This window comes from Perca fluviatilis, chromosome 13 (assembly GCF_010015445.1).
Source record: "Perca fluviatilis chromosome 13, GENO_Pfluv_1.0, whole genome shotgun sequence".
Taxonomy (NCBI): Eukaryota; Metazoa; Chordata; class Actinopteri; order Perciformes; family Percidae; genus Perca; species Perca fluviatilis.
Window position 1 is genome coordinate 15,484,140 of NC_053124.1, and position 15,159 is coordinate 15,499,298.

Below are 15,159 nucleotides of genomic sequence, written 5' to 3' on the forward strand. Positions count from 1 at the left end.
AGTCTTAGGCACACCCCTTCAAGTAAAGTGTTACCCATCAAACACAGATAACTTGCATACATTTGCAGACACACACAGCACTTGGCAGTGAAGTACATGAATCCAGGCAAAAGCAGGTGCTCACTTAGTCACGTGCAAGTACTCACAAATAACACAAACCAAACGCCCCCACGCTCACATGCATACACCCCATTCTCATACTCCTCCGCTGTGCAAGCACAGTGCGTTGGTGGCACAGGTCCGGATGTTGCAAGTCCGACAGGCTTGGAGGTCCGGCCCAGGAGGTCTGGAGGTCCTCTGGGGCAGGAGAAGCCATTTCCTCCCTGAAGCGGAGCAGAGAGCAGCAGTGAGGGCTAAGGAGGAGGATGGTGGTGGTGTTGGTGAGGGGGAGGATGCTCTCAGCAGAAAGGAATTCACAGAATGTTGTCCTTTAATCTGGAGTCAGCCTCACACACTCTCTGTCTCTCTCTCTCCAACTGTTTCTTTTTTTTCTCCCTAGGCTTTATCTGACCTCCTCTGGCTTTTCTGTTACCATGCGGAAGGGAGGAAGGGTGTCAGATAGGCAGAAAGACAGATTGAAAATTCAAAGCAGCTGACTGAAGAGCAAAACATTGTATTGCACATTTAAGGGTGACTCACTTTCTCTGTGTCTATGTTCTACATACAGTGTATGTGTCTGTGTGTTTTCATGTGGCCTGTACAGAGGAGGGAGAGCAGGAGTGGGTAATGAACGGATATGTGATGCAGAACGAGAAGGGTGAGAAAGAGACTAAGGAAGAAGGAATGCAAACGTGGTCTGAAGGGAAAGGACAAAAAAAGCTCAGAACAACATTGCAATTGAGGATTTTTTTTTTCAACAGTTAATGTGTTAGAATTATCTCCATGAAAAATTAAGTTATGTGTTTGGGCCATGAGCATGTTCCTCTATCAGAGTAACATTTTTGAGATATTTAGAACAACAGACTGAACACAGGAAGTCTTAAGTGTGTTAAACTGTGCATGATCAAATTGTATTCATGGATATTACAGGCTCTCCAACTGTTTGTATGTAGACTTTACAGCATTTCAGACACGTTTTACAAACTCGGACAGAGAAAAAGAGGCATTTAATAGAGAAGGAACAAGAGATTGCAGGAGAGAGGGAGGAGGTAGGGAGAACAGGCTGAAAGCAGTGCTGACAGTGGACTGTATGTTTGGAAATGAAAAAGAGCACCCTAAAACTCAGAATCTGGGGTTTGGGATGAGCCATTTTAGGAGCAGAGAGTTAATAACTTCACAAATGCTTAATGGTTGGCACTTGCAAGTGAAAAATGGTGTGTCATTGTTTATACTAAAAATCAATAAAATCTGAGTTAAAAAAAAAAGTGTCAACAAATTGCATGATAGGAAAGTCAGAAGGTATTGAGATGGACTAATGCATTGCGGTTTTTTCATGACATTCATTGATAAAAAAGAAAAATATAGAATAACTGCGGTCTTATCCTTTTAATGCTAATATAGAATGAAAGACCACCTTGCCATAGATGCACTGCTGCAAAAATGGTTTCCTACACTGTTTTTAGGCTTACTGCAATCTGAAATTACACCCCATCTTCCTGTGTTTCTACGAGTGCATGCATGTGTGTGAGATATATATATATATATATATATATATATATATGTTTATATATATATATGGTGTATATATATATATGGTGTGTATATATGGTGTGTGTGTGTATATATATATATATATATATATATATATATATATATATATATATATATATATATATATATATATATATATATATATATATATATATATATATATATATATATATATATAGTATGAGTGGCCAGGTTTTCGAATAACTGTATTGCACTGAGGCGGATATACCCCGAGCTCTAGGTCTGTGGTTCTTCCTAGAAGGCTTTACGTGTGCATGCGTGTTCATAAGAGCCCTGACGTTTGACTCTGCAGGCCTACAAACTCCATGCAGCAGACATAAGTCACTTGCATCTGAGCCTGCAGCTGCAAGAGTTACAGGAAGATTTTGATTGGGCAATTTGTAACTTATGCATCCATCCAGATCCAACCTGTGTTTTAATGTTTGATGGCTTTAGGAATGCAATGTTTTGGTAGGTGGGGGGGGAATGGATATGTGATTTGCTCTAACTACATCTCAAGCTGAACACTTGCAGAGAACTTAGTTAAAATCAAAGAAAGTTAGAAATAATTCATACACAAATGAAAGCAATGCAGCCTTGAATTTTCCTATGCATGCTAAACATCAATTTACTTTTGTTACCTGACTATATGGGCAACTGTGCAACTTCCATTCATGTTTTTCTTTGAGGTTTCACTGTTCTAAAAATCTTCAATGACCCTCACTGTCAGTCTGTTCGTTCTCAGTATAGGTCTCATTTCTGGTCACGTGACTCAGCTGACATCTCAGCCAACTAGCCTCAACTTCCTCCCTATTTCCACTGAAGCAGGAAGCAGGAGATCAGAAAGTATCACACATCTGCAAAATGCAGCCCGCGGCACTATTAATAGTGCCATTCAGTTTAGAAGCAAAAATGTGACCAAACTTTATTTCTCTTATTGGTCTCTGTTGACTGCCTTGCTTAAGAAATTCCAGCTTTGTGTAATTTGTTCAGTTTGTGCCTTGTCCAACACTTCCCTTCAAGCTACAGTTAGGAAAAATGCCCCTTCTAATGGAATTCTTATTATGGGCTATTATTTGGAGGGGGGGTAATGAAATAATGCCCTGCTACTTTGTAACTAAACTTACCATTCTGAATGGTACTAGCATTGCCAACTTACAGGAGGTGGTTATAATAGACAAGGAAATTCTGCCAGAAATTGTTATCAATGTCCCCAGTGGCTTATTCAATTCTTAAATTTTATAGTACTATTACTAGAACAATATTCTTACTATTAATATAACAATACTCTTACTAAATAATATTAGTTTCTTGTCAAATGATCAGGACATACAGTTACAAACTACTTACATGGTCTTATCTATATTGACAGTTTACAATAAGAACTCAGTTACTTGCTTGCGGCTCTGTGAGGCTGTACTAAAGAATAGTGGTGCCAATTGCTTAAGCACTATTAAAGAAATGGACCAACAGATCCCGTTGCTCTGGACGGAGACCAGTAAAGGCTATTAGAAGCACTTTCCCTGTGATGGCTGAGCGTTACTGTGCAGCCTCCAACTGAGCTTGACGACGTAGATGTGACGTGAGCAACCTATCTGATAGTTGTAAGTCTTCTGGTAGCTGTGTCAAGAGAAATCTCAATCATTCCCAATCTTAGAGACGGAACGCGTAGGTATATGTAAGGAGATAACCTAGGCACAGGCTAATGCTAGTTAACATTAGTAATTAAACTTAAACCGCTAACGTAAGCCTGCAAGCTTCTCCTGTACTATACGGTAATTCCTCTACTATGCGACAGTAGGTCGCGTGGTTATGACACAATCGTTTTTACAAAAACGTCTGCTACGGAGCCATAACGAGGTACAAGGTAATGGAGCCTTTTATACATTGTCTTGTTTCTTTAGAAATAAACAATGGACAAATAGTCTTTAAACGCTTCAGATGTAAAGTTATTCGCTGTCAAAGGGACGTCAAAATGAATGGCAGTCAATGGAATGCTAATGGCGGGTGAGTGCTTGTTAGCATCAAAATGGCGCCATAGGAGGTATGCTGTGTGGAAGTTGGCTTACCCCCTTGAGCACAACCACACACACAATTAGCAGAACATCTCAGATCCTTGGCAAAATGAAACACTCTCACTCAAAAACTATACACAAATTTATAAAAAAAAACATTTTGTTACCATATGAAACGCACACGTTTCATATGACTTAATTCAGTTTGAACCAGTTACACTCTGCTGTTGCTAACCCAGACACTTTTAGCAATTCTACTTCTTAGTGATGAGAGTACTATATATCATTGATACTGGCACCTGTATTACTGAAATCTGAAGCCTCCTACAGTCAAAAGAAAACTTGCCCAAAAGTCTATAAACCATAAAGTTATTTGATTGCCCATGTTTGGCAATCTACATCCTTCGAAGATCATTGCTCTCATATTACCCATGAAGGCAAGTGGACAACGTTGGAAAGATCAGGTATTGTTTCCTTCTACTCCCGCAGAGAATCCAAGCCAGCTAATAAAGATTTCTAGGTGACACCGCACTCGTTTTGCTTACAAACATTTGCCTCAGACTCTAAGATCCCGATAAGCACTCTGCAGTGCCTGAGGAGGGAACTGTAGCCAAAAGCTGTCGGAAAAATCTGGAGTTTAGGAAAGCACCTGGAACCAGTCCACTCTCTTACTAGGGGTCACTGAGTTTTGTCTGGAGGCTTTCCCTACTGTAGCTGTTAACAATGCTGCTGCTTTCCTGCAGGCTATGGGACAAATTTGGAAACCATGCTTAGTTTGAAGTGGCAAAAAATGGCTGCCGTTATACCTCAGGTGGGTGCAGGGTTGCTTGATGCAAGACAGGTGGTGGTGGTGGTTAATATTAATGATAGTCAGCTCTTTATCACTTCAAGTACATGAGACATCTGCCGGGTTTAATCCAGTGAGAGATAGTGTTGTTTATGATTGTAATAGGTGCTACTGCACGTATATACACACATGTATATACAGTATTTTGTGTCCCTGGTGGGTTGCTGTGGAAAGACTGTGTGATGTGGGTACACAGCAAAATGGGAGCAGGGAGACATGTCCTGCCAGATATGATTTCATGTCTTACGTAAGCCTAAAATGGGGGCAGAGAGGTGTGTGTGTGTGTGTGTGTGTGTGTGTGTGTGTGTGTGTGTGTGTGAGCGTGCGCCCCCCCCCCCCCTTTCTCTATATGGTGACATTTACTCAATGCTGCTGGCAGATAAAACTACATGCAAGAGATTGTGTCTTTGTATGTTTTGCCTTCTTTTCTTATTTGATTTCTGCTGTGTGTTGTAGGTGGTGACACTGTGGTACAGAGCCCCAGAGGTGCTGCTCCAGTCTAGTTACGCCACACCGGTGGACCTGTGGAGTGTCGGCTGCATCTTTGCTGAGATGTTCAGGAGAAGGTGAGAGCTAAGAGAATTTTGGTGTAACCCCTTCTACTGTTTATAAAGAAAATTAAAAAGGAATAAAACCAGCAACCACACACTCATGGGCCCAAAGATCTTACATCAGCACTTCCAGCCACATTTGTCCAATCACACCCAAAACCTTATACAAGTTTCAAAAACACCACTAGCCGGATTATCAGAGCCCAAGACTGTTAGTGTTGCACTTGAATGTTGGTGTTACGATCTCTACTTTACCTGTTTACTTTTGCTTCATTTTTATTTCACCTATATTCTTCGGAAAAATCTGCTGCTGTCGCTACAGAATCAGTTATTTGGGTGTTTCTTAAACTTGTTGTCTTTTTCTCAAAATGGCACCTGTCAGCTGCATTGTGAGCAGTGAGCAATCATATTTCGGTTGACTTATCAAACCATTACAGTAATGACAGGCTGTCTGCTGTGGTTGCTGTATGCAAGTCAAGATCCTGCTTCTTGGTATAGGTATTTGTCAGTTTGTGGTCTAACGAATTTTACACACTGGAGAGCCAAGCTAATAACGGACCACTTTTCTAAAAGGGGAAAAAAAAAAAAAAAGTTCAGCTGCCTGCCTATGAAAGGAAAAAAAAAACTTTTTCAGGGCATAAGGAAATATTTTACCACCATAGCATTAATCTACTATTAATATTTATGTGCCATAGTATTTGAAGAACTGCCTCTTATAATCAACAGTGAACTGGGGTTTAACCAGACTGTAGTGGTGTGCTTCGGAGTAGATAAGAACAGTCTTTTTGAGGTATGGCTGAGTGCCAGGAGGAGCACCCTTGCCTGTAATTTATGCTTCCTTCCCCAACCGTCCCCACACCCCAACATGCGCTGCCACACACAACGACCCATGCTCTGCACTAGGGACTCGGTGGGAATATATAGGCTCTAGTGGCAAAGGGTGACACAGTGAAGAGACTGTGTGGTCATGTGGTATTCGGTAGTCCACTACAAGCTGCTATATAGTTAGTCTGACTGCAATGAAACAACACAAACATCGGCCACTGCCATCAGCGAATGTCCTCTTAATTGCCAATAGGTCAATGGCAGTCAACGAGGCGAATATTGGCCAATACCCATGTTCTAGGGATGTACCAATAAATCGGTGCATCCCTAGAACAAACAAGTTTCAATGCAAACTATCCAGCATTGGTTTATCTGTCCCTGCTATATCCTTTTAAACAGTCTTGGCACATCTTGTCCATGTGTGCTCCAGGTCATGTGTTCAAGCTTTATTTGGTAGCGTGCTATAAAAATGGTGACATGTGACAATTTTTCATAGTGCCAGATAAGATCTTGACTTTAGATTATTTAACATGCATTACGATGGGCTAACATCGTTAAGGACAGAGTCTGCTTTGTTATTCTTGGTTTCCTGCTTTTACATCAAGCCCATTGATTATCCATTACAGTCATATGTAGCGGTTATGTGAAGAAAACACTTCAGCTGTCATTTTACCACATTATGTTTTACTCTTTTTGATCTTTGTCATAGGTTGGTATCGGTAAGAGTATTACCGGTGGTTTTATTCAATCTTCTCCGGTGCCCTGTTAGCAGTCTTTGTTGTTTGAATGGCAGTTGGGTGTACTTCATGGCCTACACCCAACATGTATTAACGCATCATGAACATCAGAAAGTGCATTTCTAAAGAATTTGTGGCAAATGAACCTGTAATTGAGCATCTTACTACCAAAATAACCAAGCATAAACATAAATTAACAGTAAGATGTATGTATTATGTAAAGAAGATAGGGTGTTCCTTTTAAAAGCAGGCACAATCTGAGGTTGGCAATCATCCATCGTCTGATAGGGGTGTGTGTGTGTGTGTGTGTGTGTGTGTGTGTGTGTGTGTGTGTGTGTGTGTGTGTGTGTGTGTGTGTGTGTGTGTGTGTGTGTGTGTGTGTGTGTGTGTGTGTGTGTGTGTGTGTGTGTGTGTGTGTGTGTGTGTGTGTGTGTGCGTGCGTGCGTGCGGTTTTTCTAGGAGGTTAAGGTACTTCTTCTCTCACCCTGACACAATGAGCTGTAAAAAGCTTTGGTGTGGATATGTGTGTGTTTTCACAATCTGGCACCTGTCCAATTTTGCCTTAAGGCTGAAGGCAAGGCAGAGCCCTTTGATGGCCATGAACAGAACATACACTCACACCCTCCTTTTTTTTTTTTTTTTTTTTTTTTTTTTTTTTTTTTTTTTTTTTTTCTCTCTCTCTCTCTCTCTGTGTCTGTCTGTCTGTCTGTCTGTGCAGGTGATTAAGATGGCTTTTTAAAGGCCACCTGTTAGAGATTAAAGGGCACCTGGGAGAAGCAGTGAAAGAAAGCGTGGTTGAGGCAAAATGCAGAACAAGAGAGGATGAGAAAACACTGTTTATTGGTTTGTACCTCAGGTACAATGAACCAGACATCCCCACTGGTGGTTTTTATTGCCATGTACATCAAATTAGAAATACCATCTGCACAATTGGGCGATTTGTCAGCAATTATGATATTGGTAGTTTAAGTGATTAATCTTGCAAAATTGTCATTTTTTTGGTTGGAGATATTTTAAAATTGAATATCTCTTGATTCTGGGCTCTTGGTCAAAAAAAATAAGCAATCTGAAGACATTGGGTCAGTTTTTCTAATTAAATAATGAAAATAAGCATTTATTTAAAGCCCCACTGAGCACAACCCTCATTCACCTGGTTACCTTATGTTGCAGGTCAAAAAAGTGCAAATCTAACCTCACAATGTCTTTCTTATGACTCATGAAACATCAAAGCTCCCCCACCCCCCACGCACCTACCTCTCCACTTTCATTATCAAACATGCCATTGTACAAAAAAAACTCCTTTTAATGACTATCCACTGTAGCAAATAGTTTGGAACCTGTCAAAGGAATTTGAGCAAATATCCTACAAGTCTGCATCTGCATGACTGGGATAGTGTCAGGGTAAGTCCTGGTTCAAATGAATGGGGGAGAGAGCGCCTGCTTTTTGACATTCCTCCAATCGAAAGGTTGATCGTGTTGTGTTAATGGACTGGGAGAGGCCCCACTTCCGTGTTGACTTTCTCACAGTTTGGAACTCAACTGATAAATCCTCAAAGACGCAACCTTATATGCATGTGTTTGCACTTGACACAAACACATACTCACATGTATATCCAAACTTAGCACAGACTTGCATGTCCACGCAGTTCACACTGACACAGGGTTAAACACATTCATGCACACTCCATTTCTCTCTCTCCCTCCATTTCCCAACCAGTCAGATTGACCCTCTCACGTGCAAACATGCACACACATTCCCGAGGTTGTCTCAGTGGAATGTGGGACAGAGCGGTGTTGGCACTAACGGAAGCGTGACTCAGCCGCCTGTCCCAACCCAATCTCAGTCGTCCTTTCACTGCCACCCGTGTGTGTGTGTGTGTGTGTGTGTGTGTGTCTCTATGTGCACATGCAAAACTCAAGAGTAAAAAACAATCCCTTTTGTGCATTTGTACACCCATACGTGTGTACTTACTTGAGTGTGTGCAAATGTGCATTTGCACTTAGCTGTTGACTGTATATGCATGCCAGTGGCCAGCTCAGTGTGAATCCATTTATCCCTCTCCAACAAACCAACAAACCACTCCAGGTTTAAAAATGGACCTCTTGGAATTATCAGCACTACTTGTTTTGCCACAATGACTTTGCTGTAGGTGATTTTTTGTTTTTGTTTTGTTTTTCTTCTTCTTTTGCAACAGTCAGAACTTGTTTGGTCTGATCTTAAATGGCTTTCAAACCTCAGTGCAGTGCTTTACCCTGAAAGACCTATGTGGTGTGATCCTTTTTCAGTCAGATGTTTAAAGCAGATATTCAAGAGTAAAGAAACACCGATACATCCATTAGGTAAGGATGCCAGATGGTAATAATTGAATCAAACTATCTCAATGCCACTTCCGAGTTAAAGCATGTGACAGAGAGTTTGCTGTAAAAATGTGCCACATTCCTGTGTGACTTCCAACTTCCCAGTGTCTGAGTCTGTAGGAAAGTGTGGGTGTTGAGCTATGCAAAGCTTCTTGCAAGTGGGAAAACACAGGGAGCACATGGTGGCTAGCCAGTCTGTTGACTTCAGTTAAGTGGGGTGCACTTGAACTGTATTTGTTCCTGGATACAGAATACATACACACGTGCATACAAGCACACCTATGTGACAATATCCTGCATTACATTGACATCTGCTGGTGACTAATCATGTTATAACAGAATAAAAGCGTCTGTGACCCTAGTGCATTTAATACTATTATGTGAGTAACACATTTAGAAGTAATCTTGTTGCCCCAGAGGAAAGTCTTCTCTTTGACAGCAACACCTCCTAATTTCCTTTCAGAGGAGCTTCGGCAGGAAGGTCTAGTTCCCATACCTCTTTTCTCTGTTAGAATAATCCAATGTTTCTGTCACACGCCTCTCCCTCCCACTTTCCTACACACATTCACACACAGAGCAAAAGCAGACACCCACACACATGGGGGATAAATAGGCTTTTTCTGTACTGTGCAGCGGCCGGCAGGCTTGTGCTGATGATGACTACTGGAATTTGTGCGGGTGCCAGGGCCGGCATGGCCGCCCATGGGCATCCAAAGACGGCCCAAAGCCACAGAAACCACCAGCAGCCCTGCTGCCGCTTTCCTCCCTACTTTCATCCCTCCCCTTTTCAGTGGTACTACCAACACTGCTTCACAATCCTGACTACATGAGATGGAGCTGCCAGTGTGTGGCTACTTCAAATGCTCACACCAGAGTCAAACATTCCTCTTTGCCTTGAGCCAATAGCTTTATATATGGGCTTTTTGTCTACACAGTACCGTGGGATAGTGAGCATTAGGACTCATATCTAAAGTAGATCAATAAGAACATAATTAATGCTGTACACCAAAATGTATTTTAACGTGTTCCTAAATCTACATGTTTTTTGTGCAGCACAATATATGAAGACATCGACTCACGTAAATGTTTAAGTAGCAGCAGTCAAACTGAACTTGTTTATTTTCTCTTTCCCAGACCGCTATTTCGAGGAAACTCAGATGTTGATCAGCTGGGAAAGATTTTTGAGTAAGTATTATTGGCTCTGTTTCCTGTTAAAATTTTGTATCATATTTCCTCTATGTTAAAGCTAGGGAAAAGGTCTCAAAACTCTAATGGACTATCTATAAAAATCGGTCAGTCAAAAGGCAGCAATTTGGGGAACTTAAATCCAGTGTGTGGATACTCTAAATTTTGTCTTCATTGAACCTATTATTCTGCATATGGCCTAAATGTAGAACAGGATATGCACACAACTATCTTTCTGTAATTAATGCAGAACCTTCCAAATTAAGATATGCTCTCTGCTCGGGTGAATATCATTCGCTCCCTCCAATGCTTACCAACAGGCAAGAAAACTGTCAGTTGCTTCAGAAAACCTAGGATAATTTGAACAAAGATTTGAACTGGAGAGGCATTGAATGCGGAACATTCAGTACATTTACATGCACAATAATATTCCACTATTATTCTGAACAAGACAATATTCCAAATTTGATACAGGTCATGTAAACAGCATATTCCATTTGGATATTCCGAATAAGACCTTTTTTCCAAATATAGCATGTTTAAGACGTGTGGTATGTGATATGCTGGTATTATTCAGGTTTGAGAAGCATTCTTTGGACAGCTCATTCTGTATATGCATCTCAATCAGGGAATGTTAGCAGATTATTCATTGTCATTAGCCATTAAACAGCTTAGTCTGAATATTGTCTATTTTGGGAATAAGGCCAAAATCCCGAATAATATGTGCATGTAAACATAGCTAATGTGAAGGCACTAATTACCATTATCATCCCACAGTGTTGTTGGGGTACCTTCAGCAGAGGACTGGCCCCAGGAAGTGGCCCTACCACAGAGTGCCTTCACCCCTCGACCCCCTAAGCCAATAGAGGACTTAGTCCCAGACATGGACGAGCAAGGACGAGCCCTCTTAATGGTGGGTAGTACGAGCCTCTGTTCAAAACAATCCAAATTGATCATGCAGAACTTGTTTTTAGTGATTTGCCATTTCTTCAAATCCTAGAAAATTAACCATACATTCTACATATCATAATATTGCGGTTATACATTACTTTCTTTATTAGTCCATCTCATCCTCCATATTTCTCCTCTCTTCTTTACAGCAATTTCTCGCCTTCAACCCCTCCAGGAGGATATCGGCCTTTGCTGCGCTCAGCCACCCCTACTTTCAAAGTGTGGACAGCCACAGTAGAAGTGTGTACGCGGCCCAGCCCATCCCCAGCAACAAGCCCACTATGGAGGAGAGGACTGCCTGACCGTCCTCCTTCACCCTAACTCATCCCATACAGTGTATATAAAAAGTATTCTGCGTACCCCGCCTTGGTGTATTTCATGTTTTATTGTCTTCACAAATCTAAGTGCGTTAATTAAGCTTTTCTGACACTGATTAACATTTAAGATTTATTTGTATAACAGAAATAAATCTGTAGAAATGGATTTAAGTACAAATATATAGTACAAAGTGATTAATACAGAGGCATGTAAAGGCACCTTTGTTATCATTTATAGCCTTGAGTCTGTGATTAAATCTTCCCTCATTCTTCTTTGCCAAAGTCCTCAAACTGTCAGGTTGCTTGGTGGGCATGACTAAATAGCAGTTTTCAGTTATCCTGTTTGGATTGTTATTTGGCCACTTGAGTGTGAAGACAGTCCTGTGCAGCTTTTAGTATTAAATTTGTGCGTTCTTGTCCTTCTAGAAAAAAAACGTCTTCTCTCAACATGACGGCAGGTTTTTTTCAAGAATTGTGTTTTTTTGCTTTTATTTTACCCTCTACGATTGTCACAACATGATGCTACCAACACCAGGCTTTGCATCGCATTTCATTAGTTGAAAAGCTAGATATGCACACAGGCAGCAGTAAATCTCCACGCTCAGTTAGGGAAGCATGTATACCTCTTTAAGTATCCACGGACTTCACACATAACCTCACGTTTTTGAGAATGATGTGCTCTACACATTTTGTACTCCATATTCTAGTGCCTTCGTATTTTACTGGTGTCCTTCCACCTATTGGTTCTTTCAATAACCTTGTTGTAGATGGGTTTGAGGTCTCTGTTTTCATAGTGTAGTTTGTGCCAGCCGTTTGTCCCTGCAGATACAGGTGCATTTAACTACAAATCACATCTTCGATTACACATGGGTGATCGTTTGTCAGTTGTTCAATTTCTAAAGAACAGTTGGCTGCACCAGTGATTAATTAAGTGTGACATAGTTAAGACGGGTTATAACTGTGCTATAATTTAGATCCATTTGTGGAAAATGGTTTTCTCTTTGACTTTAACAAGATATTTTTCTGATAATCAGTGTCAAAAAAACTTAATCAACTGTACTTTTGTGTTGTACATAAACACGAAACATGAAATCGACAGAGGGGGCACTTTGCTATAGTCATTGTACGACGCTCTAGGAAAGTACTTCTACAGACAGGGTAAAGATAAGTGTCGAAAAAGATGACACCACCCACTGAAAAATGCACAAAAGCTACCCTCCTTCCATGAACTGATGGATTGTAATTGCTGCTTTTAGGTTGTTAAATGTTGATTGACTGTTAACAATGCAAAGAGACTTGCATCTCAGATTTACTGGTAGTAGTGGGCAAGTGGACTGTAGAGGCCATGAAGCAGAGGCCTCTTTATCCCCAGTGTTTAGCCTCACAAGAGCCCTTTTGACTGGGGGACCGGACCACACAGGAGCCTGGGTGGACAGCATGGATCTCCCCTGCCTTTTATTCCCACAGTGAGCAGATATACAATATGCTCAACATGCTCACAGATACGTACACATCATATAGTGTGTACACTACCACTGACATTAGCACGCTCATGTACACACCTACTTATTGAAACCCTATTGGGCATCACAAGCCAGCCACTCACTGCCATGTTTTGTCTTATTCTAGTCTTACATGTATTATTATACTGCAACCTTGAGGATGTTTTGAGTAACTGCAGACCAGTAGCGGGATTCTAATGGTTTCTGCACTCTTCAAGGAACTCATAATAGGCTGATAACTGTGCTGAGACAATGATGAAAGAACCTAATAGAAATGTTCCTGCCACTCGCTAGTCTGTCATCATGGGCTTTTAGCATTATAAAATACTATTATTTACTATCCGAATGTTACCATAATCACAGGCATTGGTGGAAAAGGTGGTTAAAAAAAAAAAAAAGGAAAAGAAAGTTTTTTTTTTTTTTTTTATAAAATTTTTTATTATGACAAGTCTTATATGCTTGTTTAAATCAAGTTACTTGATTTTTTTTTTTTTAAAGATGCTGGGGCATACAATATTCTTACACCAACTTTTTTTAAATGATTATAGAATTTGTGTAAGACTAGTTTGACAATGTAAGGAATGTATAAAGGATAGGCATTGGTACTGTACAATATAGAGTGCTAAGTACAAGCTGTAATGATGGAAAATGTTTGATATGTGCATTGCCAGCCCATAGATATGTCGTAAAAATGGATAGATGTAGAGTAGCAAGGGTCAGTGGAATGTTGTTTGGCAAGAGTATTTTGTCTATTGAAAATGTTGGGTGGGCTCTGTGGGTGCTTGTTGAATTTAATTTGCTTTGGATTGAGAGTGAATATGAATTTTAGTTTTGTAGTGGTTTTGATAATGAAATAATGCACAAATATTTTGTGTACAGTTTTTTTGCTTTATTTTACAGTCATGTCCAGTTATATTCAAGTTCAGTTTTTTTATTTTTATTTTTTTTACCAGCAAGGAAAAAGGAAGTTATGCAGATTTGTATTTTTGTATGTAGTAGTTCTTGCAGAACAGTAACATATTTTAACACTGGTTTACGTTTCCTTAACAGGTAGTGCTGCTAGCACACACACACTTACACACACAGACACACTCTGACTTTCTCAGGTTCTTGTTATGGTCGTCCGAACCTTTCGGGCACAGTTTGCACATCCCTGGGCTACTAACTGACCACATCACAACTCCTTCAGGTTTTCTTTCAAGCTGTTCCACGATCATGTCATTGATCATCATCTACTGTCATTCCTATTTATCAAATATATGTTACTGTAGTCATTACTGTCTGAAGATAACTGCCTGTATCAACTGTTTTTGCCAGAAACTTTTAATTGCTAGATGGTAAACACAATATAGATTCATGTATATTTTGTCTGCTTGACTAAGCACTGTGTGAATTTTCTATTTCATAACAACTCACATCTGGTGTCAGTGGTGCAATGCAATGAAAGCTCTGAATAGAATTAAAATAATGACTGTTAATACATTTCAATCACATGACATAAAACTGAAGTCCACTGTTGAGCTTTTAGAGGTTTCACAGTTTTGAAACCAACGTATAGCTTGATCCATTGTATAACCCAAATTACACACATGTTCCTGTGTCACATTTGTTTTTAGCATATGAAAATTGCGACTAGGAATAAAACAATCATGGCATTATACGTATGTATGAATGCAGGCATTTGTGTCTTATTGTTGTGTTGCACCAGTTGAATAAAAAGCAGATTTTTGTTAATGTTTTTTCCTGACTCATTTCTAAGTGTGATAGACCAAATTAATGAATCGTCATTTTTGGAATGAGGGGGGGAAAAAGGCAACACAATTGCTGTTGTAATTTGTTCTAACACTTGCATTCTGCCACACACTGTCTTTTCTCAATAACATACGTCTATTTCATACTAGTACAAGAAGATATCAATAAATTAACATTTTATTTAGTACCTTTGCATTTGTGTTATGAGTCTGTTTCAGTGCCAATTTCAAAACTAGAACATATACATACTGTGAAGGAGCATGTAAACAGGAGAGCCCAGCAGATCAGATATTATGATAGAGTTATAACAGACGTTATACAGAACTCAAATGATTGGACTGAGTCTGAGTAAATGTAGTGTATTACTAGTGCGGTGTAGTCCATAAATCGTAACAAAAGTGTAGGTGTAGTCAAGTGTAGTCCCGATCCACACTCCATACCAGTTGATGGCGGTATTTCGTTGATTGCC

The 15,159-nt window shown here is 40.1% G+C and overlaps 1 protein-coding gene across 1 annotated transcript in view; it reads left to right on the forward strand.

The window, feature by feature from the left end:
• cdk6 (cyclin-dependent kinase 6) overlaps window positions 1–11,478 on the forward strand; it is a 31,789-nt gene extending 20,311 nt beyond the window's left edge. Inside the window, exons 4-7 of the mRNA XM_039819378.1 lie at window positions 4,969–5,078; window positions 10,118–10,168; window positions 10,946–11,081; window positions 11,269–11,478. Of these exons, the coding sequence (XP_039675312.1) occupies window positions 4,969–5,078; window positions 10,118–10,168; window positions 10,946–11,081; window positions 11,269–11,421 (450 nt within the window). The 3' untranslated portion in view covers window positions 11,422–11,478. The remainder of the gene's footprint in view (window positions 1–4,968; window positions 5,079–10,117; window positions 10,169–10,945; window positions 11,082–11,268) is intronic.
• The last annotated feature ends 3,681 nt before the right edge of the window (window positions 11,479–15,159 follow it).